Below are 26,389 nucleotides of genomic sequence, written 5' to 3'. Positions count from 1 at the left end.
GAGCATTCATGCTACTGGCCGTGGGGCTCCTGGATCCCCCAAGGTAGGAAGCATTTAATGACAATGTAGGAGCTTATGAATCAGAGTCCTACCTGCAACCCACATGGGACAGGTTGAACTGGCCATTTAAGTCCAGGGTGTGAAGTCACAAATAATTCGAGCAACATGAGATGAAGTATGAGGCGACATTATTCCAGGGCTAGTTGTGTTTGTCCCTTGCCTGGTGGAATGTGCCTTGGGCATACTCACCAGCTTCTTCCCCACCCAAGTCCCCCTCTCGTCCTCCCTAGGGGGGCTCTGAAACTTCCTGGGGGAAGGTGTGTTTGGTTGAGGTTGTCATACTCATCTTCCTTGGCTTGAAGCTTCCACTGAGGTGCTGACCCCGCCAAAGCAGCTGAGAATTGGCAGCTGCATCTTTGACTTCCTCCCTATGAATTTGCCTTTGTATGTGATTGATGGATACATTATCAAGGAAGGGTGGGCTGGGGAGCGAAGACTGGGGTGCCGAAGGACCTCTTCTGTTAGGAGCCCAGGTGAACCCCCTTAGAGGATAGCTAAGTGCACATGCCTGTTCTTTAAATGATTCATGACCCCATGCAATCTCGCCTAAAAAAATATTTATTTCACACCCTATGTGCTGGACACTCTCAAACCCCTGGAGTCACAGTACTAAACCAGGACACATGTTTTCCCAAACAGCACATTGGGTTGTTTTGTGTCTGTAAAAACGGTTTTCTGTATGTATACCTATCTTTATTTGTTTCTAGAGCGCTAAACTTGTGTGAGTCTACTTTGATAAATGTGTTCCAATGTTTAAAACTGTTATAATACTATGTCTGTCTTTGAAATCACTCTTTTCAATTGCCAGTTGTTTCACTGTCTTGCCAGGCAAATTGGAGACAATCTGATTGTCCCTGGAGGGGTGAAGACCATCGAGGCCAATGGGAAGATGGTGATCCCCGGCGGCATCGATGTCCACACTCACTTCCAGATGCCCTACAAGGGGATGACCACAGTGGATGACTTCTTCCAAGGGACAAAGGCTGCCTTAGCTGGCGGCACCACCATGATCAGTAAGTTCCCCCAAATTACACACTCCTGGTCCCGAGTGTTAGGCGTGTGTTAACCACCGTGCTCTCTGATGATAACTTGTACACGTCCCTTAAGGCAGTTGGTAGACTTTCTGCCTGATGGGACCTGATAGAAGCAGGTGGGAGTGAGGACATTGGCAGCTCACCACCACTGCATGGAAGAGATGCATGAGGTTCATGACAATGAGCTCAGTCATCCCCTCCTGTCTTCCTTAGCATTTGGGGTGAGTGTGCCTGCGATGGAGAATCAGAAATGACCACCTCTGGGCCCGTCACTGGGAAAAGCGGACTGAAAAGTTGTGGATAGGGGGGAAAAGTTATTTCAGAACTTCCCATTTGGGTCTCAGGCAGGAGGGGCAGAGAGCATAGCAGAAAGTTTAGTGTTATCTGGTCTGAGCTATTTGTTGACCAGTTCATATTTTTAAGATTGGGAAAGCTACGGTATGTCTGTGGTTTCCTTTTTTTTTTTTTTCTTTCTTTCTTTCTTTTCTGGTAACTATTACAATTCCAAGGAAACCTAGGGAGTTGCATGCCATTGGATTACTGAACAGAAAGTGGTCCAGGCAGTCCTTCCTGTCCCAAGCGAATCCCAATGACCTGGGTCCCCTCCCAGGCCCCATTCCAAACTTGAGCAGCAAGGCCGCTGTTTATTTTAACACCTTATACATCCACCCACGGACATAGAACAGCCTAAACCTTAGAATCATTCACTTCCTTTTGCTTCCTTTTGACGGGAATCCTAGCAGGCTTCAGCTTCAGCTTCAGCTAGCTGGGTGTGGAAGCCCAGGACAATTGCATCGAGGCCATAAAAGGTGCAATTGCAGCCAAAGTGGGGAAGCCAGCTGACTTCTCAGCAGCCGCCTGCCCACGGAGGCCCTGGTGTGTGTCCAGACATCAGTAATGTAGCTCCGCGCATTTGCTTTTCCGATAAGTGCACTTAGGCTGCTTGCGATAGAGGGCTGAGGAAATGAGGGATCTTGGCTTGGCTTTCTGCCATCTGGGCAAGGAGTTGAGCTTGTCAGCACTCCGGAGATGTGTGTTTTGCTTAGTCTTCTGCACGAGGGAAGGAGCAGGAGGAACGGCAAGAGTTCCAGGTGGCAAGGGAGAAAAGTATACAAAGAACCACACAAGTGTTCGTGTCCTTCGTAGACAATTAAAGAACCCAGACGTGAAAAAGAAAATAAGGAAAGACAACCCATAAACCCCACATCACTGTTTCAGTTTGGCTATATATTTTTTTTCTATTTAACAAAAATAGGATCCTAATAGACACACCATGTTTTCACCTCCTATTTTCACAAAATGAAATGTCACGGATGTCTTTCCATTCATTTATGTTTATTCTACCACCACATGTAGGACGGATGCCAGACCCTCTGTTTTATGAAGGTATCACAATTTATGTATTTACCCAAACTTCCCTATTGTTAGACATTCGATTGTTTCCAGTTTTTCACTTACATAAATACGTAATAATTTAGACTGACAGACATCTTTAGAACCCAGATTGTGCACGCAGCGTTGTTTAATCCCGTGGGAATCATTCTTGAGTTAAGGTATGAGAAAAATGCCAAGGTTTTTGGCATCTATTTTATAATTGTTTTCAGGTAAGTTGTGCCGATTCTCACTTTTCCTCAACTGCCCAGGCGAACTCTGAGGGTGTCCCTTTTGCCTTATCCTCACCAACTGTAAATGTTATCGTTTTTAAAAATATCGCTTAGGTTGCAGGTACTGCATGAGTAGATTTGGGCCTCAAGGAAACCGGATTCTCAATGAAGAATTTGCATAGAAATAAGATCTGTGGGCCTAGCGTCAGGCTCCTTCAGAGGACAGGGCCTCTCTGTCTGGCAGTAAGCGTGAGGGTATCACTCTTCTGGGCCCTGACATAACTCTAAAACCCTTCCTCCACCCTTAGGGGGGAGTTGGACTTTTATTTGTTCTGATGACTCCCTACAGTACTGCTAATAACGGCACATAGTATGCACACATTGATAGCTAACATTAATTGAGCACTTACTATGTGCCAGGCATCAGGCAAAGCACTTTGGTGCATTTTCCCTCTTCATCTTATAACAAACTTAGAAGGAAGGCACTATGACATCCTGTCTCCTACCCCACTTGGGACCCATTTCAAGGATGAGGAAAATGAGGTCTAGAGAAGCTAGTAATTTGTACAAGGTCCCATAGTTATGTGACAGTTAAGCCATCAGCCACACTTTCCAAGGTTAATTCCGTGCTCAGGAAATAGAAATCTTGCAGCCATGGCTACGCAAGCAGGAGCAGGCCTGTGCAAAGGGGAACAGAAGCTGGGTCAGTAAGTCATCCGTCTGGGGTCTCTGTCCTTCAGTCGACCACGTGGTGCCCGAACCCGAGTCCAGCCTGACGGAGGCCTATGAGAAGTGGCGGGAGTGGGCCGATGGGAAGAGCTGCTGTGACTATGCCTTGCACGTGGACATCACCCACTGGAATGACAGTGTGAAGCAGGAGGTGCAGAGCCTCATCAAAGACAAAGGTGAGCCCGAGTGTGCCTTCCTCCCTTCCCCTCGCCCCTCCTCCACACAACATCCACCCATTTGAGTCCCTTCCCCTAGCTTGGAGCCTGGAACCTCAAGCATGCGTGCTGGAAGAAAGGGGCACCACTGCGTTCCAGGCGCTTTATTTAGTCCATCATTCTTACTCCTTGCAGGGTCCCCACGAGATGGGAATTATTATCCTCACTTGGCAGATGGAGAACCTGAGGCTCAGAATGAGTAGCAAGCAGTAGATCTCCCCACAGTCTAGGCTCTTCCCCTCCATGCAATGCTGCCCATTTGACAGAGGAAGAAACTGAGGCCAGGAGAGGTTAACTTCATATACAAGGTCACACACCTACTGGATATGAGATTAGGAATTTTTAAGCTTCATTATTTTTACTCCAAAGGTCAAACTCGTCAAACTCATTACTATTATATATTAACAGCATCCTCAGAAAAGCTAAGATATTTCTGGAGCAAAAATGTTTGTACTCAGGCTAGGAGCTTAGGGCACGAAACATGTTCTCGTGTGTGTGTGTGTGTGTGTGTGTGTGTGTGTGAGGGGGGGCAAGAAGGGGGGATTCCTCTTAGTGAGTACATGGTTTAGGTTCCCATTGTCTTCCTAGACTCCTCTATTCTCTACTTCTTCCTACATTTTGATGGCCAGATATTTCACACACATGCACCCCCCCCCCCCCCATACAGACACACGACGTGCTTGGCATCTAAGGCTGCCTGGGGGACGTAGGGAAGTATAAGGAATGGCCTCTGCTGAGCCACCGAGGCAGAAGGAAGCAGGCCAGTGAAGAGCATCAGAATAGATGCCATGAGATACAGGACTGACCGGATGCGCAGTCTTGAGGCAAAGGCCAGGAGTGTGTTCTGGGATGGAGGGGAGAGACTGAGAGGGCCAAGCCCCTTGCATGAATTTCGTGCACCGGGCCTCTAGTATATATATAAAATTGAGAATCACTGTAGCACACTGGTAGTGTTCACACACTTGGAGTTGCACCACATACTAGTTCAGTGCACTTGGAATATCTAAATATCTAACTTCTTGAGCCTCAGTTTCCTCATCTGTAAAAGTGACACCTCTCAGAAGAGGAGCTTTCCTTTCCATTCCCCTCCTCACCCCACAAGCTCTGCTCCTGTCCTTCCTGATTCAGAATGAGAGATTAACCCTCTCCCTCCTTCCTTGTGTCTCCTTTCACCCGGGCTTCGGAACGGCTTTAACACCCACTTCCTTCCAAAGGGCCCGGTCATTCCACGGATGACACAGAGGCTGTGGGCAGGGTGGTGTTGGGAAAAACTGCCCTCAGTTGAACCACTCTGGGTAGAGAAGTTCTCAAATTGCAGCCACTTTTGGCTTGGAACACTGTGGGCTGAGGCGGCCCTGATGGTTGGAGATCAAAATTATTCTCTTTTTTTCAAAATGACTCTCTGCTCCCCAGTCCCACCTATTTCTGTACATACTGTATTAATAGTTTATTTGAGGTGAAAAACTAAATGGATCATTTCTCAATACCCTTACGACTTAGTTATTTAAGCTCAAGGTGACATTTGACTTCCGCCCAGTAGCTCTGTTGGATCTCCAAGGACAGGGTCCTCTCAGATTCACCCCTGCAGAGGTCACGTGCAGGGCAGGCACTTCTTAAGCAGTGAAATCAACCAACCTCAGGAGATCTGTGCATGGAGACCAAGCATGGGTCACGGCTAGTGAGTGCTAGGAGCTCGGCATGTATCTCATTGAATGTTTCCCACACGTATTAAGCAGGGTATTGTTATTTTTCCATTTTACAGATGAGGAAACTGAGGCTCAAGAAGTTAGATAGTCCAAGTGCACTGAACTAGTATGTGGTGCAACCCCCAGTGTGTGAACAATACCAGTGTGCTACAGTGATTCTCAATTTTATATATATACACTAGAGGCCCAGTGCACGAAATTCATGCAAGGGGCTTGGCCCTCTCAGCCTCGGCCAGCCCTCACAGCCCTTCACAGCCTCGGCCGGCCCTCCCTACCTTGGCTTCATCCGGAAGGTCGTCCAGATGGTCGTTCTGCTGTTCAATCTAATTAGCATTTTAGCTCTTTATTATATAGGATACTGCCTTAAGCAAAAACAAAGCTTATTGACCCTGTGGGCTGGGAGTGCTGGTTGTGGGCAAGAAAGAGATGCAGAAGAGGAGACCATTCTCTATGACATTACGTAGGAATTGTTGCTTTTCCAGGGTGAGGAGGGAATAGAAAAATGCTCTTGGAGAATGGGAAGCATCACTTTGCATTGGACCGGAGCCTGTAATGTACTCGGGCCCCATGGGCCATAGAAGTGGGAGTAAAGGATGGAGAGGTTGTGATAATGCTGTCGTCTTCCTGTTCCCCTCCCTCCCTCTCTTGCAGGGGTTAACTCCTTCATGGTTTACATGGCCTATAAGGATTTGTACCAGGTGTCCAACACAGAGGTAATGATCCATTGCTATGTGGCTTGGGGTATCTAAATGGGTTTCCTGTTGTTGCTGATGACCTTGGCTCTTTCCACATGAGTCACTGTGGGAGACCGCTGGGCCAGAGTGCTTCTTGCAGTCCACGCTCCAACTTAAATCAGGTAACGGACAGGGTGCTGGTGGCAAGGGAGACAGGGAGCTCGAAGTTCCACTGGCGGCAGCTTTCTCAAGAGGACAAGAGGAAGGGCCTGCCTCAATCTCCATCTACCAAGCAAATGCAAACTCCTTATGAGCTCAGGGAACAGGCGAGGTGTTCAGCCTTGAAGGATTAAGGAGGGCCGCCTGCTGTTTTGGGGGAATTGTCCCAGCTTGCCTCTGACTCTGTCCTTAAGAAATTTGTGAGATGTGTTTTAGACATATCTAAAGTCTTTATTCCCAGCTTTTCTGATTAGAAGGTGAAGGGAGGTCTGTTTTGAGAGGCTGAGAGATAGGGGTTTCAGCTCCCGCATTAGCTTCTGGCTGGGCTGTGGTGGTCTTTGGGAGCACGGGTTGAGAAGGATTCTGAAGCTCTGTCTCAGCTCAATGGGAAATAATTCCCTAATAATGCGTGTTGAGGGGGAGTAGAGTGGTCGGTAGCATTGGTATGTGTTCACCCTGTCTGCTTAGGCAACACAGTAGGTTCTGTATATAGACAGTTTTCTGGAATTTCTTCGGACTCGCGCCCCTCTTGGGCGGGGCATGTTTTAGTCTGTATCTCTGCCCTAGGCACTTACTTCCTCTGGTTTATCCCCTCTGGCTCTCGTAACCCGGCCTTGTGTGAGGTTGCTGAAAGCACCGGTGGCCGGTGAAGGTGACAGAGACTCATTTCCATTTCAGCTCTACGAGATCTTCACCTGCCTGGGAGAGCTGGGAGCCATTGCTCAGGTCCACGCTGAGAATGGGGACATCATTGCCCAGGTAACGCGTGCAGCTCCCTGGAGGGCGCTTTCAGCATGGGTCTCGCTCTGCATCCCCTCCGTTTCCTCTTTGCTTCCCTGTTCCTTGAGCTCTCACTGTGTGGAAGGCACCATCATAAGCGCTCCATTAAAATCCTGCCCTAAAGGACCTCATGTCCAGGAGGAGGAAAAAAGGAAATGTGGACAAGTGAGGGAGCAGGTGCCAGCTGTTGGAAAACGGAGAGAGATCTGGCCGCTCTGGAGAATACAGAAAGGCTTCCTGGAAGAGGAGGTTTTCAAATCGGGCCATTAATTGGGAGAGTATTGCTGCTTCTCTTTTGAAAATGAGTCCAAGCTACGTGGCCTTCTGTGTCCTAAAGAAAAACCGTAAGGCAGCACTTCTCAGAAGCCAGAAATCTGATCCAGGACTGCGGTACTCGTGGCCTTAGATGATAAAGAATTTAAGTCTTGTGGGGCTCACATGTCCCATTGGTTTCCTAGAAATCATGCCGGAAAACCTGCGAGTGTAGAAAGTGAGGGTCCTAAGGTCCAAATTGATCATTGGTGAGGAAGCAGAAAGCACTTCTCTCGCCATCTCCAGGGCTGCTTCATGGGCTAATGCACAGATGTGCCTTAGCCACAGTTTTGTTTATCCCAAGATTGGCCTCTGCTAGATGGAGGCTGCCAGAAAAGAGTGTGAGCTCTCTTAGTCCATGCGATACGATTAATAGCAAGAAGCCATTATTCATTCTTTCAGAGAGTGTTTCCTGAGCGCTCTGTGCCAGGCATCAGGCTACAGAGGGGTGAGCCAAAACAGATGTCCTCCACGGCTCGGAAGTGCTTGGGCTCTGCCTTCATTTCAGAAGTTGTCCAGGACTTGGTGAATGTGATGGGCAGGGGTGTGGGAACAAAGCTGCGGCCCAGTCTAGCTTAGACCTGTCGGCTTCCAATAGCAGTACCGCTTGGTGAGCACTTCCTACCGTGTGCCAGGCTCCTATAAGTGGTCTCCTAGGTTCTCATTTAATCTTCACCCACCCCTTTAAAGTTGACTGCCATCCTCCCCATTTTGTGGATGAGAACATTGAGGCCCAGAAGGATTACATCACTGGCCCAAAGATCACAGCAATTGGCTGGGAGACCAGAATCTCAGTCCCTTACGTGATGGGCCTCAGTGGGCGTCTCACCCAGAGATGGTACATCTGGGCCCCTTGCCCCACCGGTCCAGCTGTAGGGCTCCAGCTGTTGGAGTGTTGTCTCCCTAGCGGAGGGGGTGAGCTAAGTGTGCACTTTCCTCTTGCTTATGACCAAGAGGTTAATTAGTCAGGCCCCTGACAGCCTTCTCCTACGTCCTCCACACACCCAGAGCTAATGAAATCATTTTCCAAGGAAGGTCCAAATGCCTCGCTCCCAGGGGAGGTATCTGGTGGTATTAGAGCCATCACTCCTCCCCCTTCTCCAAGTTTTCAGTGCAGCGGCAGAGGTCCCAGCCCCAGAAACCAAACTCGCAGCTTCTTCATTCTAGAGCCTGTGCAGGCAAACACGCTCCGACTCAAAGCCCCTTCTCCCGCTTCCCCTGTGGCTCCGTGGCACGGAAGTGTCTCTGCTCGCCCCCCCCCTCCCGCCCCCCTACCTTGGGAAGATCTGTTCTGAGTTAGGAAGAGAATAAGGGCATTCATCCATCTGGATGAGTTTCTTGTGCGTGTTTATGAAATTCAGCTTGAGCTGAAAGATTTGATCACATTATCTAAATGAAGCAGCTGCTGTCCTCAGAGTCTCTGGCTGCACTTCATGCCAAAGTGACTAAGGAAGAAGCAATCTTTCCCTACGGGTCCCAACAAGGGGTATTTTCCAAAGGACAGTCTGAGAACACAGCATCCTTGGCCACTCATCCAACAGATACTTATCGGGCACCTATTATGGTAAAGCACTGGAGAAGGAAGGTGAAAAAGACAGCGTCTCTTTCCTCCTGGAGCAGACCAAAACTGCCATGACCCAACCCGTGTGCTTACCCCATTGATCAGTGTCTCAAAGTGCCATTGCTCCCCACCCATGCCAGGTGGCACCAATGGCTTTTCACATGCCATTCTTTTTTTATTATTATTATTAATTGATTTTTTTTTAAGAGAGGGAGAAGAAGAAACATTGATTTATTGTTTCACTTATTTATGCATTGAGTTGTATGTACTTGTATGTTGATTCTTGTATGTGCTCTGACTGGGGATTAAACCTGCAACCTTGGTGTATCAGGACGACGCTCTAACCACTGAGATACCCATCCAGGGTCTTTTACATGCCATTCTTTATACACACACACACACATTCACACGCACACGCACACACACACACATTCACACACACACACACACACATTTCAGAGAAGAAGGGAGAGGGAGAGAGAGTAGAAACATCAATGATGAGATAGAATCATCAATGGGCTACTTCCTGCATACCCCCTACTAGGGATCCAGCCCACAACCCTGGCATGTGCCCTGACCAGGAATCGAACTGTGACCTGGTTCCTGGGTTGACCTCAATTACTGAGCCACACCGGCCGGGCTTACATGCCATTCTTAAATCTTCAGCTGTAGGAGCAGCCTGGCTTTGGGCACAGGACTTTCCAGCATGAGCAGCCCTTTAGAATCACCTCTGGAGCTTGGAGACTGATTTCTAGGATCCTCCCAGGTCTCTAGATTCAGATTCAGGAGGTCAGGAGGAGTGTTCAGACAAGCATGTTAGAAAGAATTCCCCTGGTGACCTTCACCTGAGTGTTGTCCTAGAACTCTCAAACAAGGTAACAGCGAGAGTGTCCTAACAGATAGAAGATGCTTTCACTGGAGACCTTAACCCTTGTGTGTGTTCGAAAGGCAATTCAAAGTGGAAACTCACCAGAGTTTGGAAGAAGTTTTGTTCAGTCCAAGTTTCAATCAATTAAACAGTAAGAATGAAATGGAGGTACACTGCTGGAACAATCAGCCTCTGACCACTTTTCAAATACTGTAGAGCTGGGGACAGTGGCCATTTTACTTGTCATGGTTGCTTTTAGCAGCATCTTCCTTTCTACTCTTCTTTTAAAAATTACTATCAAAAACAAACAAACATCAACAACAAAATAGTTATTTTCCAGGTAGAAGAACTATTATGAGGTGTTAGGAAGAAGGAAGAACTTTTCTTTCTTCCTAACACCTCATGGTTCCAGTTCACTCTCTTCACATCTCTCACCTCACCAGTGCACAGGCTCAGAGGAACTGGCTTTCATACTTGGAGAGTGAAAGCCAGCAAAATTGCCGAGATGGTGGCTTAGGATTTGTGCCAGTGCCAGTTAGCCATGCGTGTGTTCACTGTCCAGCCACCTGCTTCTTCCAGAAAGCTGGCCAGAAGTCTGAGGAATTTAGCCATTAGCCACAAGAGGTAGACAGTTCTGCCTCATCCAAGACCTAATTAATTAGAATTTGACCAATAGATGAACTCAGGTAATGGTGGTTAGAGGTAGTAGTTTGTCTGGTTAAATTCTAATCCATTCATTTAAGTCATAAAAGTAAAGCATTAAAGAGCCTGATGAGCTTACTAAAATGCAGGTTCCTAGAATTTAAGCTCAGGTATTCAGATCTGGTAGACCTGAATAGGGCCAGACTTCTGCATCTCCACAAACAACCCAGTTGATTCCAATGTAGGTGGTGGGTTGACTAGATTCTGGGAAGTGGCAGGACCGCGCTGTAAAGGCCATCAAGTCAGGGGCCTCGTTGCCTTAATTCAAGTAAGTACCTAACCTAGAGGCTAGCATAAAGCAGATACTCAGTACTTTTGTTGAATGAATAGGTTTTAAAATGCATAAATAAATTAAAAAATGAGTTAAGGGGGTGTGCTTACAGAGGTTTGCATCTGAAAGAAATGAAGTATAAGTGATCGTGTGAGTTTTGAAGCACAATGTAGAAAAAGTGGTACTTTTTAACAGACTTTCTTGTAATAAAAGCAGGCCACTCTCAAATGTTTTTTTCTCCTTTTAATTAAGGCTCTATCCTACTTTGCAATTCCTCCTATAGAGTTGATGAATTTGTTCAACATACATATTTTATTCTTTTCCCCCTTGAATACATCTTCAGCATAACTCCTCCAAATCTCAGTTGAGCCCATCTAAAAGCTGCCCTCTATGTCTTGGAAATAGAGTTAGGAGTCAGCTTATAGTGCCTTCTGTGCTTTAAAGTTTTAGTTTAAGTATTGATGTATTACAAGAAATTGCGGTAGTACCATTTTTGGTTGGTCTGAATGATTTCAGGCTTTGAAATGAATCGTGACTAAGTGATGTCATAAGTTTTAAAAACTAAAAACTGTCCTCTATTTTTTTCTCATTCTAGGAGCAAGCCCGGATGTTGGAAATGGGGATAACTGGCCCAGAAGGTCATGTGCTGAGCAGACCAGAGGAGGTAAGTTGCAGGGGGTTGGGGGAGGGAGAGGAGGAGGAAGAGAGAGAAGCAATAGCAGGAGGGGCTTTCTTCTTTTGTCAGCATCTTCCCAGAGACTCCCGTCACCACAGTGCCAATCCCAGCAGCCTCCTGGATGGCCTGTCAGTCATTTTACAGAGGCAGTGCTAGTACTCAGCCTGCCTCCCCTAGGCACAGGCGCACACAGTGTATGAGCAAACATGGTGAGAGGCAGCGAGGCTCTATCAGTACCAGACAGAAGATTGGAACATTTCTTCCAAAGACCACTTTGACTGAGCCAACTCAAGGGCCCCTGAGAAAATAAGAAAGGAATGCTTTCTTCTGACCCCTAATCTCTCTAAAGATAACACCAGTTGGAGGTATTCCGCAGTTATTCAGTAGGAGTGGAAAATTTCCAAATCCTTTCTTAATCAATGTGAATTCCAGAGACATTTCTACTTATTCCCGTGTCCCACATTACAGTTTGAGTCCTGCAAGATATTGGCCTTATGGGTAGGAGGCAGAATAGGTTTTAACAGGCAGTATGTCGGTCGATTTGAGTAAGGGGTTGATTGTGTCTAGGTGTGGAAGTTTCCCGTATGTAAAATGAATGCTGATTAGGGACTGTGCTTAGCAGCTGAAGAGTGAATGAAAGGTAAGTGGGGGCTGATTCCATGCCTCTGGGATGTCAGCAAACTCAGCTGCCGGCATAGGGCACAGTTGGAAATTGGCTGCCCACATGGCTGAGAGCATATTGGCTTTGGGGGACTACCCTGGGTCTGGCACCTGGAGCAAATTCAAGGTCTTCCATGTCAGCGAAGTGAACCATGTTCCTCATCTGTCATTCAAGCCCCACACTCTAAATCGGTAGAAGAAGGAGTCAGAACCAGAAATGATTACCTGCCCGTTGCCCATCTCTTCCAGAATCTTTAAAAAAAATAAATCCTAACATACATAGAGAATAGTGTTCCTATCATAAAAGTGCAAGGAATTTTAGCAAACTGAATACACTTATGTAAGTAGCACCAGAACATCATCAGCACCCCAGAAACTCCTTTGTCTAGTGATACTTTTGTTACCAGTTGAAATAATTTATAATTTTGTGTGTTGGGGGTGTAGCCACTGTGGACAACAGTAAAGAAGTCCCTCAAAACAGAACTATTAATTCATCTTCTGGGTGTTTATCTGAAGAAAATGAAAACACTAATTCAAAAAGTTATTTGCACCCCCATGTTTATTGCAGCATTATTTACAAGATATGGAAAGAACTTCAGTGCTCATCGATGGATGAATGGATGAATAAAATGTGTGTACACACACACACACACACACACACACACAGGAATATTATTCAGCTATAAAAAAAAGAATGGAATTCCACCATTTGTAATAACATGGATGGGCCTTGAGGGAATTATGCTACATGAAATTAGTTAGATAAAAAAGGATAAATACCATAGGATCTCACTTAGTGTGTAATCTAAGAAACAAAACAACAATCACTCCCCCAACACTCTCTACCCCCAAAAAAATAACAACAACAAGTTCATAGATACAAAGAACAGATTGGCAGTTGCCGGAGGCAAAGGGTAGGAAAATTGGATGAAGATGGTCAAAAGGTACAACCTTCCAGATATAAAATACATAAACCATGGGGATGTAATGTACAGCATAGTGTATAGTTAATAACACTGTATTGCATATTTGAAAATTGCCAAGAAAGTAGATCTTGACAGTTCTCATCACAAAAAAATGTAACTGTGTGTGACGGATGTTAAGAAGACTTACAGTGATCATTTCGCAGTAGGTACAAATATGGAATTATCTTGTGGTACACCTGAAATATAGTATCCTATGTCAGTTAAACCTCAATTTAAAAGAAAATAGTGATGAGGTTACAGTCACAGCATCCCTGTGAAAGGCTGTGTCCTCAATGCCAGGCCCCTCTGTGGAACAGTTGCTTTTGCCCAGGACTGTGCTGACGGCATTGTCACAGTTGTCCTTGCTGCTGCTCTGGGTGGTCAGGGTTATTGTGCACAAGGAAGCTGAAGAGCAGAGCGGTCAAGGCCCATTGTGTCTGAAGGAAGTTTACACAATGCAGGTAGGCCAGGGTGATCGGCGCTGTGGGTGACACTTCTCTTAAATGCTGGTCACTGTGGAGATGTGCTGGCGAGATAGATCCTTCAGCAGCAGCCAGGGGATTTCTGAGCAAAGTCTATTTTTGTCCCTTGGTTTGTTTGTCCAACCCCCCCACACACCCCGTTCCTCCCTGTTCCCGTCTCCTTTTTAGTAGAAAGCCTCTGGGAGGCAGATCCCAACAACCCTGGAAGCCCTTTTGGGGGAAGCTGGAGAGTGATGTAACCTTCCAAAGATAGTCATGTTGTCAAGGTGCTGACAAACCTGCAGTGCTGGGAGGGAGGGAGATCAAAGGGGCCCAGGCAGAGGTCACTGAGGTCATAGGGCGGCTGGAGAGGTCAGCAGAGGTATGAAGAGGGAGGACTGGGCATGGGAGGAGCCAGCCCCTCTTAGGTTCAGAGCACACCCAGGCACCAGCTGAGTGATGCTGCTCAAGAGCTGAGCCCGAGGCTCAGAGACACTGCTCCGGGAGCTTCAGGAAGGTGGCCGAGTTTCCCTGGGGTTGGTGGCCTCCAGGGTCTCATCCACGTGGAACAAAGGGCAGCCTGGGGGACGCCAGCTGGACCAGCTGAGTTCTTAAAAGTCTGTCTGCTGAGCCACGCTCACCACAGGCAGGAGCTGGTTTGCGTCGGGCATCTGCAAGCTATTTTTGGTCTTTTTGAAAGGGTTGGGCTGGATAGGCTAACCGGAATGTCATAGCCATCCAAAACGTTGCCGATTGAATGGAAACACGCCAGTGTCTCTGCTTTGGGCTGAATTGGGTAGTAACTTTGGGTATAACACAGGCTCTCGTATACCAGTCGGAAGCTGCCATCAGCACCAAGACCAACCTTCAAGGAACACTGGCCTCGTCCCGGGAGTGGGCAGGTCGCCTTGCATGGGTGAACTCTTGTAGTGCTCAGAACAACCATCTGTGACAGGTCCTATTATCCCCACTTTAGGGCCAAGGAAACTGAGGCTTTAGGAGGTGGTTTGAGGTACCTGAGGTCACCCCACTTCTAAGTGGCAAGACCAGAACTCAGATCCAGGCCGTTTGAGAAAGCCTGGGCCCGTTTGAGGACCCTGCTTTGTTAGTAAAATAAGGGAAACGCATGCTTTCTTACTTAATAAATGGGACTGGGCTGGTTAGCCTCTTTGCAAACATGAATTCCACATTGGGGTGGGGTGGAGGAGATTGATAACAAAAGAAGCCTTTGTGTGGAGAAGCCTGGGAATTATTAGTATCGGACGTGCCTGCTGGAATTAACCCTTCACTGACCACCGGCTGATGCAGGCGAGGATTGGAAGACGCATGGCGCCTCATCGCCTAGGCTGGTTATTTCATGCCATTGGTGTTGGGGTTGTGTTTTGCTGGAGAACTTGCCCTGGGAAGATTGGGGAGCAAAGGCTTCCATCACATGTAGCCTTTGTGATCATCACAGGGAGGGGAGAGAAAGGCTAAGGAAAAACTAGCTGCACGGAGGCAGTGTTTGCTCTGTGCCAGGCCCCGCGCTGGCCTCTCCTGAGCTCCATGCCACAGGTGAGGGGCGGAGGCCCTGGGAAGCTCAGTCAAGTCCACAGCCAGGAAGCGCTCTATGAGATTTAGACCCAGTGCGTTCAGCGCTGGGCTTTTAGCCTCCGCCGTGTTCTCAGTGTGTGGAGGTGGGAGTGGTGGCTTTGAGAGGCTCCCATTCCTGTTGACTTCAGGGGCCTTTTTTTTTTTTTTTTTTCCAGCTGGAAGCTGAGGCTGTGTTCCGTGCCATCACTATCGCCAGCCAAACCAACTGCCCTCTCTATGTCACGAAGGTCATGAGCAAGAGCGCGGCCGACCTCATCTCACAAGCCAGGAAAAAAGGTGACTCGTGCTCCCGAAGGTCTCGGGGCTCTGACGCTCCACGTCTCCTCTCCTCCCGGGGTATCCTGTGCAAATGGTGCCTGTTTTGCTCATTGCCTCGCTCCCTGGGAAGCCCCTCATCCATGGCAGCGCATTTCTGCGTTCCCGTGGATAACAGGATCCCAGTATTAATCTCACCGGGCAGAGGAGTAAACTGAGGCTCAGGAAGGGTTGGTGGTTTTCTCCAGATGACACAGCCTGAATCAGTTCTTTGGAGACTTGCTTCGTTTTCCTCCCTTTTTTCTTTTACTGTCAGTTCACATTACCTGAGCTTTATAAATGGACACATTAATCAAGATTATATTGGGTGCGGAAGTCAAAGACCCGACTCAAACTGACTTACAGAAACAAAAGTAAATTATTGGTTGCAGGTATTTCAGGCGTGGCCACAGCAAGGGGGTTAAATAAGGAGATTAGGGTTCTGTCACTCTCCTATCTTGGGTCTGCTGGCCTCTCTGGTGGCCTTATTTTCAGTATGAATAGTGACTAGAATAAATGCCTGTTGTCTTTCAACAGCTCAAGCCCAAGTCCTCAGGACTGTGATGGCCTCATCCCTGATCCAGGATCTGCTCTGGATGGTGTAATTGATTGGCAGGACTAAGGGCAGGGTCCTACCCCTGAGCCCCACAGGGAAAGACAAGTTATTTTTTCAAAAAGGGGTTGTATGGGTGGCATGACCTTCATGACCCAGGCTCCGTCCCCACTGCCTTCGACCACTTTCCTCCATTGCTGTTAACTTGGACATCATTCGCTCACCTTGCGCTAAGCTAAAGTTTACTCTCATTTCAAAGCTTTCTTTTCTGCTTTTCATTCTTGTCCTTCCTGGGAGACTAATGGGCTCACTTGTGAACGGTGGTTGAGGAACTGGAGGTGTGCGGCTCTGTGTTTGGTTGGGAGCGAGGATTTACTGGGCCCAGTTGTATGACTGTGACCACGGTGTGCTGTGGCTGTTCTGGAAGTGGAGAGACCCACAGTGAGTGAGTCATCTACCAAACTCAGAACCGGTCTGTGAACCTCCAGATGTGAGGGACCAGGATGGCTGAAAATAGTCCAGCTGACTGACGGCTGTGTTCAGCTGCGTGGCCTCTGGCAAAGGGAAGGGAATGGTCCTAATTGTCTAGACGGTCTTTCTAGCTGGCAGATTCCGGGCACCTCCTGTCTTGCGCTGCTCCCAGTAAGCCTGCTGTTTCCTCTCTCAGCTTTTCAGTGTCTCCACATGACATGATGTGGTTGCTCCATTGGGGATGAGTCATCGGGCGAGCACCAGGAAAGCAGCCCCATTTTCCTTATCCATTCTTGGAGAAAGGCAGACAAAGAAAAAGCAAGAAAAGAGCACTGAGGACACCCCCCACACCTCTTCCCATGACCCACTACCATAGCCATCCTCGTACCGGTGCCTTCTGCCGATGGCTGTGTCCTGCCTGGGACCCATTCTCAGGGTGACCTGGGGGGGCCCAGGACAGTGTTTCAGTGATATACTGGGTCTTGTTTTAAACCTCGTGTGGAAAAATTCCTCACCCTTGGCCTTTTGGGTCATGATTCGCCAGCAAGGACAAGGACAGTGTGTCTCTAGGGTGGAAGGGTTACATTATTTCAGTGACAAAAAACTGGCTGCTGAGATTGAAGCCAATAAGCCTCGAATGAGCTGTCATTTCCTGGGAGAGAGTCAAGGGCATTCGGACAGGAAGACAGAGGGTAGCAGGATTCCCTCCTCCCTGCTGAGCACGTTACTCTATAAGCCCCCCGTGTGTTCCATCACCAAGTGCTCTCTAGCAGCTCAGCATTGCTGCTCAGAATTAATATTAGGGATCTACAGTTTATGAAGACCAACTGAGATAAAATACTAGTACAGGCATATCTCGGAGATGTTGCAGATTTGGTTCCCAACCACCGCAATAAAGTAAATACCCCAATAAAGCAGATTACACATGAATTTTCGGTTTCCCAGTGTATATATAAAAGTTATGTTTACACTACACTGTAGCCTATTAAGTGTGCATTAGCATTATGTCTAAAAAGCAATGTACACGCACTAATTTAAAATACTTTATTGCTAAAAATTGCTAACCATCCTCTAAGACTTCAAGTCAAATCGTTTTCAATTTGTCAAAAACACAGTATTTGCAAAGTGCAGTAAAATGAGGTATGCTTGCACTTTAAATTTATTATGATGTAAAATTCTCAAAGAACCCTGAGAAATAGGCATTTTTACTCCCAGTTTCAGAACAGGAAATTGCAGCTCACCTTGTCCAGCTCTCTCCCAGCTTGGAGAGCTAGTATTCAAGCCCAGGTCTAATGCCAGTCTTTGCTTATGCTACTCTTCCCTCTATAAATAGTCCAAAGGGAGGGTTCTTCCGCTTTTAAAGTTGTCATTTCTCTTGATGGTACTTGAGTGCTTGCCTTGGCTTTCATTTCTTCATTTCTTTGTGGCCCTGTGTGCTTCAGTTTGGTAAATATTTTTGGAGAGCCCTTGAAGTTCTCATTAGTCATGTGCGGATCCTTTTTTACCGTCATCCCAAAGAGCTGGGGTGTCATATACAGGGGTTGGCAAAAGTAGGTTTACAGTTTCTCCTATGGAAAAAGACATGCAGGTTATGATTACCACAATAGCTTTAGTAACTTAAAAGCATGTAACTCATGACTATAAACCTACTTTTGCCCACTCCTGTATGAATCGTTGCCATTGCTTCCTTATTTTGCCCACGGCAGACATTACGAATCGATCCTGAGTCTTTTCTGGTGAAGTCAGAAACATTATTAGAATTCTTCCTTATGCAGAATTTCAGTCAAACAAAATCAACTGATAACAGTTGGAGCAAGGCAAACACCTATTTATAATCCTGGCCATAGAGCCTTGCTAAACTTCAACCTTGTGGGGAACTTGAATGTAGAAGATGAAGAACCGAAGCTAAAGAAGCCTAGGGCAATGCAAGCCATCTCTAGCCCAGGATCCTGGCGCAGAGAATCTTGGTACCAACCCACCTTCTGTATTTGCCTTCTGTATCATCCCTTTTTTAAGAAGTTGGACAGAAGCTTAGATCAGTGTATTTCCCAATATCCTTCTCCTTGATTTGTATTTAAGTCCCTAATTCCAGACATAGGGACCAAGAAGCGAGCCTCATCTTTGATGTGCCCCAGGTTATTGGGGGTCCTTGAGCAAATCATTCCTTGCCTTGGGTTAGTGAGTAATAGACATGATGGAAAAGATCATGAGAGCCTCTAATCTATGGAGTGGGTTTTACTTTGTGGAACCAATGCATGTCCTTGGAGCAGCAGGATCTAGCTGTTCCCAGTGATGTGGACACATTTGGGGCTTTGGAGCCCTACAGTGGGAAGAAGGAGGAGGTATAAAGAAATTAGATTTATTGGGCATATCCTTTGTGGCAGACATTTTGTACATGCCAAATCCTTTTATTTTCACAAGCCTGGGAAGTGGACATTATTTTGTTTCATCAATTCCAGGATGGACCTATTCTACATTTTAATATTTCTTTTTTTATATATATATTTTTATTGATTTCAGAGAGGAAGGAAGAGAGAGATAGAAACATCAATGATGAGAGAGAATCATTGATTGGCTGCCTCCTGTATGCCCCACTCTGGGGATTGAGCCCCCAACCTGGGCATGTGCCCTGACTGGGAGTCGAACCGTGACCTCCTGGTTCATAGGTTGATGCTCAACCACTGAATCACACCAGCCGGGCCACATTTTAATATTTCTGAAATGAGGGTGAATCTTAAAATCAATATATATATTTTTCTTTTGCTTTCCATTTTAATTTGCCTCAAAATTTGAGAATTAATACTGTATTTTGCAAGCAGTGGCTTCTTGTAATCTGAGGAATGCTTCCCGCCCCCCACTTAGCTAGAAAAGCAGAGGCTTAGCAAAGGTGGGAATGTGGACTTGAACCCAGGCCTGTCTGTTTCCAGAGCCACAGCCTTGAGTAGGCAAAGAGGCTATGATTATCTAAGACGTGCCCAGGGTAGCAGTACCTTATGCAAACTCTTTGCCTACCCCTTGTAGGAAACGTGGTGTTTGGAGAGCCCATCACTGCCAGCCTTGGCACAGATGGAACCCATTACTGGAGCAAGAACTGGGCCAAGGCAGCTGCATTTGTGACATCCCCACCTCTGAGTCCTGACCCGACCACTCCTGACTACATCAACTCCTTGCTGGCCAGGTTGGTGCAGAATGACAAGCAGCTCTCATTGCGTGGAAACATCCTGGGGCTGGTGGGATGAGGCCTAGGGCAGCCCATCCATCAGCTGGACTTGGGTCTGCTGTGAGGAAACACGTTGAGAATTCCCCTGCAATCTGGAGGGCAGACAACAGGCTCTTTCCCATTGTGTTTGTAAAAATACTACAGTAATTACATTTATAATGGTAACAGCAGTTCATGTGTTTTGTGTGCCAGGCATTAGGGTGAGACCACACACATGATCTCATTGTCCCTTATAACTTGATGAGTGAGGGACTTTCATAACCGTTTTACAGATTAAGAGGCTGAGGGTCAGAGGGACTAAATTATTGGCCGAAATTTGAACAGCTGGTCATGATGACCACCTAACCCAAATTATAGGGGACTTGTTTGCTGTTTCTCTCTGCAGATCAGTCCCATCACTCATTTGGGTCCCCTCTGTTTTGTTACACAAGAGATGATCTAATCCCACCCCCTCATTTTTCCAGATGGGGTAACCAAGTCCCAGAGCAGGGAAGACATTCACCCAAGTTCACATAGTTGGCAAGAGGTAGAGGGAGGGTTCCAAACTCAGGTCATGGCACTCCAAACTGACACTAGACACTTGAGTCTGGGCCCCTGCGGTGCCTCTGGCCACCTGTCCCATTCACGTGGAGCTTTCCTCCTTTGCCAGTGGGGACCTGCAGCTCTCTGGCAGTGCCCACTGCACCTTCAGCACCGCCCAGAAAGCGATCGGGAAGGACAACTTCACAGCCATTCCTGAAGGCACCAATGGGGTGGAGGAGCGGATGTCTGTCATCTGGGACAAGGCTGTGGTAAGGATCAGGTCATGGGAGGGTAGCCAGGCCGTGCATCGGTGTCTTCTGGCAAAAGGGCCTGGTTTTATTTTCCTTGTTAACATTATCTAAGCTGCCAAAAAAAATAGCCATGCAAATGAAAGTTCTCTCAAAGATTTCAGTAAAATTAGTGATTAGTATTTTACATTGGTCATGTCCCTCTGTTCTATTTTAGAAAAACTCTAGAGACACTCATTTCAGAGCCCAATAGGATGTGTATGCTCTGATGCCTCATTTATCTATACAGTGTAATCCACCAAGTTTCCCTTTTCTTTTTGGCTACCAGGAAGCTAGATTTTAAGCTAAATTCTTTTTTTCTTACCTGGGCCTTTTGTTTTGAGAAGAGAGAAAAGATAAATACTTTTGTCTCTCCTCTTACATACTACTTAGATTTTATTTTTTTTTACATTGTTATGTATTTGTGAGTGTATGTATGTGTTTATCTTGGCACTATCTAGAATTGTTTAAAAATTATACACACACACACACACACACACACCGTATTTTCCGGCATATAAGACGACTTTTTAACCCAGGAAAATCTTCTATACTCCCAGTCGTCCTATATGCCGGAAAATATGGTATATATATTACCAACATAGTACCTTCTTGATAAAGAACACTTGGAAACCACTGAAAAAACACACACCACATTCATGAAAGAAAACAAAAATTACTCATAAATTCCACTCCTCAGGGATAACCACTGTTAACATTTGGGTGAGGTTCTTCCATAGTTATCCTATGTGTGTGCAAATACAAACACATATTTAAAAAATGGGCTCATCGTCACTTTGTTTTTAGTGTGAACTCTCTACAACCCCTATGGGAATTAGAAGGGGTAAAAGTAAGTAAATGTATGCACGTAACCAGAGGAAAAAGAACATACTCCAGGAGCAGTAACTTCCCTCGTGAGCCTTGAGTTTAATCGTTTTGCCTGGGCGACCCGGACAGCCCAGCCGGTTCTGAAAGCTTGCTGGGTGTGGTTCTGTGCTCACAACCTCAGAGGCTCCTGTTTGTATTTTGGGGCCTTTGTGGTCACCCTGCTCTGAGCTTAGAAGCCCTGCATTGACAATAAAAAAAAAATTATATTTCCATAGGCCACAGGGAAAATGGATGAAAACCAGTTTGTGGCTGTGACGAGCACAAATGCTGCAAAGATCTTCAACCTGTATCCCCGCAAGGGAAGAATATCTGTGGGTTCCGACAGCGACCTGGTGATCTGGGATCCAGATGCTGTAAAGATCGTCTCTGCCAAGAACCACCAGTCGGTGAGGCTGGAGCCGGCAGGCGTGGGTCGGGGAGGGGAATGCGTTGAGGGAACTTGGTCAGGAGAGATGGGTGTATGTGGTGTGCCAAGGTAGTTAGGCTAGGATGTGTTCCAATAACAAACCATCCCGAGTTCTCAGTGACTTCCAACCTCAACAGTTTAGTTCTCACTCCCGCCTTCCAAAATGAGTCAGCAGAAGGGCTCTGCCTACCATCGTCACTCGGGGACGGAGGCCCATAGAGATGTCATCTCTACATGGTTCTCCGAAAGCTTTCCCATCATGTCACTTCCTGTCATGCTGCATTGGCCAAAGCCCGTCCTGTAGCCACAGCTTCCTCCGGGAGGGCAGGAAATGCAGTGGTGCCTTGTGCCTGGAGGGAAAAAGAATGGGGGAAGGGGGAGAAGGGGTGACCAGCACTGATGTCATCAGGAGGAGTTTCAGGTGGAAGGTAATTCCCAGTACCTTGTGGACAGGAGCTTAATACTTGTTAATAAAATAAAAATAGCTCATATTTTTTCAGCACCTATGTTTCAAGCACTGTGCTTGTCATCCATTCAATCTCCCCAGCAGTCTTCCATGGGCAGGCACTATCATTATCCTCATTTTGTAGATAAGGAAATGGAGGTGCCGAGGGATTAAATAATTTTGGCCGCAAGAAAATGAAGCTAGGATTCAAACACAGACAACATGGCTCTGAACTGATGCCCTTAACCACTTTGCAGTGACGCCTTGCACTAGTTGAATAAATGAAGGAGGTAGGGGGATATCCCATTGGTTGGTGGGAATGGCCTTTGTCAGACATTGTGTCATATCACATTATTTCATTTCAAGCTAGCAGGGGCCTAAGGGTCATGTGACCCACCTACCCACCCACCAACTCAAGGCCGCCAAGTACAGCTTCCCTGATACTTATCCGGCTTCTCCGTGGACACTGACAGTGACAAAATTTACTTCCACCGTGGGGACCTTAATAAGGACTGGGTGCTTCTCTTTGCTAGGAATTCCAGCCTGTACTTGGGTCGCTTCTGTCTCCAGGGCCTCTACCCACTGAGCCCTTGTGGATGCTTTGTAGGCTTTTCCTGGCTTACCTGGCCAGTCCTAGCCCCACTGAAGGCAGGATCGCAAGCACAAGAGAGCCACATTGCCTTTCTCCCCTTCCCACGCCCATACCCATGGCTGTGCCCCTGCCCCTGTCCCTAGGCTGCGGAGTATAACATCTTTGAAGGCATGGAGCTGCGTGGGGCTCCCCTGGTGGTCATCTGCCAGGGAAAGATCATGCTGGAGGATGGCAGCCTGCACGTGACCCAGGGTGCCGGCCGCTTCACCCCCTGCAGCCCCTTCTCCGACTATGTCTACAAGCGCATTAAAGCCCGGAGGAAGGTGAGGAGGCCGGGAGCCCGGGGTGGGGTGGGAGGGGCTGTGTCCTGTCCAGGCACCACGTGGACAGTAACCCTGGATGGGGAGGGGACGCTGCGCTTAGACCCCACCAAAGAGATGCACAGTGTCCGTCTCTTCCGGGGACACGCGCTCCGATTTAGTGCACACAGAAAGGGGTCTTCAAACGTTTTGGTCAAAGAAAGGTTTTTTCAAATGATTTTCCCCCATTTCATAGTGCTTTTCTTTAAAATAATTTAAAAATGGTAATAATTCAAAATAATGTTAATATGTATAATTTAACTCTCTAAGGCTTACAACGAGAACCAGGAGTCCACACTCGTCCCTGTCCCATTCTGTCCAGGGCTGGCCCACGGGGGCACATGTTTATAATTCTTCTAGCTGGTTCTGTGCATCAAATAAAATCTTATATTTCTGATTTAATAGCTAGATAGACAGACAGATATATACACACGCATATCTATCCATCTACCTACCTACCTACACATTACAAGCAGAGCATCCCTGGTGGATCTCGGGGTGAGGCCCATAACTGTCTTTCCAGCTCCCCATCCTACCCCCTGGAGTCTCAGGTCACTTTTAGGTGAGTGAGGGCTCCACGCAGCAGGGTTAGACCAGCCCTGGGAGCCTGGAGTTTGAACTCCCTTCCCACCTGCTCTGCTCTGGCCGAACAGGTGGTTCTTCTGTTTCATGTTTCCCCCATCGGTTTCCTCTGCTGGGAACGCTGCCCTCCACACCACACCTCTGCACCCCAGCCTCCTCCCTCCCTAACCAGAGCCCATACAAGCTTCTTGGATCCTTAAGATCAGAGGTCACCCTTAGAGAACCCTTCACCTACCTCCTTCATCAGCATTCCATCATACACCCCCCTTTATTCTATACTCCTCCTCTCCTTCAAATAACACTTTTTCCTTGTTCTGACTGCACACACTTAATGCACTGATATAGTTGTACCGCCTAGAACAGACCCTTAGCTGTTAAAGGAATAGCTGGTGACGTGCTTTCTCTGCCGCAGATGGCAGACCTGCACGCCGTCCCGAGGGGCATGTATGACGGCCCAGTGTTTGACCTGACCACCACGCCCAAGGGGGGCACCCCCGCAGGCTCCACCCGGGGCTCCCCCACTCGGCCGACCCCGCCTGTGAGGAACCTCCATCAGTCGGGATTTAGCCTGTCGGGTGAGTCGGAAAAGCTGATGGTGACCATTAGTGAGAAAGGGAGGAGAGAAGGGGGAAGGGGACTCAGTGCTCCAAGCTAACGGTGGTCCTTGGAGCGAACCCAGACCGCCTTTTAGGGGACCGGTTATTGGGCAAGAAGGATGGTTTGTGCTGAACCAATAAATATAAGTCCTGCCGAGAAAGCAAGATGAGGCTCAGTCAGGTGCAAGGGCAGGCTTAAATGACACCAGTTCTGCTCCGAGCTCACACCTGGACGGGGAGGAGGGGGGGTGAATTTATGGTGATTTTCTACATTAGACTGTGAGAGCGATGCAGTGTGCCCACGTGAAAAGAGAGTTCAGATTCTTTTTATGCTCAAATTGCAATAGCTTCTTCCAACCCAGGATTTTTATTCTGCCCTTCCTCGTACTAGTAATCAAGCTAGCAGCAGCGGCTGCTGATTGGACATTTACCCTGGGGCAGCCATATCACGAATCTTACCTATTCTTTAAGAACTGCCTGATATAAATACGAAATAATGATTCAATTCCTCCACAACCAGTAGTCTTAAATTGTGAAAAAATAAATGTAGGTTAGCGTCTCTATGATGAACAATTTAAAAGTGAGGGAAGCAGGATAACAAGAAGGGACAGAGATGTGTAAAGAGAAAACTGTGGGGGCAGGAAGGGGGGTAAGGAGGGGAGCAGCAGGAGATGGGGAGGAAAAGAGATGAGGGGGACATAGGTCGGGGAGGAAGACAAAGGAAAAGGGCTAAAAGTTCTCAGGTGACATGGCCAGAGGTCACAGCATGCTCTTTGCTGAGGTCTTTGCCAGTGTTTCTGCCCTTTCCTGTTGCTCCTGGCTCCCCTCAGCCCTAAGCTTCTCCGGCTCCTTCTGAATGGACAGAGGGACTCACTGGTGTTTCCTGTTGTGCTGTGGCTGCAGGGGCCTGGCCGTCACCACTCTCAGTTGTGACCCTAGCCCCTCACAGCCTCAGTCACCTCCTCTTTCAGTGGGACAATAACAGTCCATTTCTGGAAAGATAGTGGGGAGAGTTGAGTAAGACAAACGGAGAAACACTTAAAACGTTGCTTGTCACGTGAATGGAGCAGCTATTTCTCATAACACTCCCATCGTTGCTTTTATTACCATTGTTATGATGCGGAGGGCCGGATGAAATCCAGATACAAACCTGGCTTTCCCTGGCAGAGGGTGAGTTCCAGGAGGGTGGGTATGAAAAGTCTGGAATGGAAGTTTCTTGGGCGAGGAGGCCAGAAGGCACGTAATAGCTTAGACTCTTAAAATTAATCCCGTTTCTCTCTTGTCCACACCCTCCCCCCTCCCGATTTCTCTCCCTGGGAATGTGTTGCCAATGCAGGCACCCAAGTGGATGAAGGGGTCCGCTCGGCCAGCAAGCGCATCGTGGCGCCCCCTGGAGGCCGTTCTAACATCACATCCCTGAGTTAAGCAACCCCTCCCCAGAGAGAGGGGCAGAAGCAAGAAGAGATTGATTTGAAGCCAACATGGTACACCGATATTTAAGAAGGAGAGCGAATCCAAACAGTTACGACCTAAAGAATCAATAAGCCTCAAGCCTTATGTTTCTCCAATGTTACGCTCGCTTGCCTAGCTTTACGAATATTGCTTTGTTTATGCCTAGCCTCGATTTGGTTGACCCCTCTCCCCCATTTACATGCATGCAATCAGACAGGCCACTAAGGTAAGGAGTCTGCTATCTAGTGTTGAGAGCGTGTGTAGTGCTGCATCTTAAGACAAGGGGACAGACAAAGCTGGATGTCAGGAGACTGAACAGAAGGGACACAGTTATTTGGGGTGAGTGGGTGGTGGGAGCCCGAGCAAAGCGGGGAGCTCAGAGGGCTGGGGTAGGGTGAATACGGGGAGGGGGGTGGGGGGGTGAATATAAGGGGTCTTGTGTATTGTGTTAATGAAGTACATTTATTTCCTTGGAAGATGGCCCCTGAGGGTCCAGGGGCAGTGGAGAAGGCAGGCGGGGTCTTCAGGTTCCCGATTTTGTCACGTCCTCTCTTAGTAGATTTCATGTGTTTGAGCATTTTATTAAAAACACCAAAACTCAGCCATGGCTTCCACGTGGTCGTGCCAGTGCT

At 47.5% G+C, this 26,389-nt stretch overlaps 1 protein-coding gene across 1 annotated transcript in view; it reads left to right on the top strand.

Moving 5' to 3' along the window:
• Nucleotides 1-26,166, top strand: part of LOC103285324 (dihydropyrimidinase-related protein 3) — a 57,821-nt gene extending 31,655 nt beyond the window's left edge. The window contains exons 3-14 of the mRNA XM_008140731.2: nucleotides 889-1,073; nucleotides 3,439-3,603; nucleotides 6,000-6,061; nucleotides 6,920-7,000; nucleotides 11,331-11,399; nucleotides 15,246-15,366; nucleotides 19,430-19,586; nucleotides 20,278-20,419; nucleotides 21,541-21,711; nucleotides 22,912-23,091; nucleotides 24,122-24,284; nucleotides 25,642-26,166. Coding sequence (XP_008138953.1) covers nucleotides 889-1,073; nucleotides 3,439-3,603; nucleotides 6,000-6,061; nucleotides 6,920-7,000; nucleotides 11,331-11,399; nucleotides 15,246-15,366; nucleotides 19,430-19,586; nucleotides 20,278-20,419; nucleotides 21,541-21,711; nucleotides 22,912-23,091; nucleotides 24,122-24,284; nucleotides 25,642-25,730 — 1,585 coding nt within the window. The 3' untranslated portion in view covers nucleotides 25,731-26,166. The remainder of the gene's footprint in view (nucleotides 1-888; nucleotides 1,074-3,438; nucleotides 3,604-5,999; nucleotides 6,062-6,919; nucleotides 7,001-11,330; nucleotides 11,400-15,245; nucleotides 15,367-19,429; nucleotides 19,587-20,277; nucleotides 20,420-21,540; nucleotides 21,712-22,911; nucleotides 23,092-24,121; nucleotides 24,285-25,641) is intronic.
• Nucleotides 26,167-26,389: the final 223 nt, after the last annotated feature.

The sequence above is a fragment of the Eptesicus fuscus genome, chromosome 6 (genome assembly GCF_027574615.1).
Source record: "Eptesicus fuscus isolate TK198812 chromosome 6, DD_ASM_mEF_20220401, whole genome shotgun sequence".
NCBI classification, from domain to species: domain Eukaryota; kingdom Metazoa; phylum Chordata; class Mammalia; order Chiroptera; family Vespertilionidae; genus Eptesicus; species Eptesicus fuscus.
This window is presented reverse-complemented; position numbering and strand designations above follow the sequence as displayed.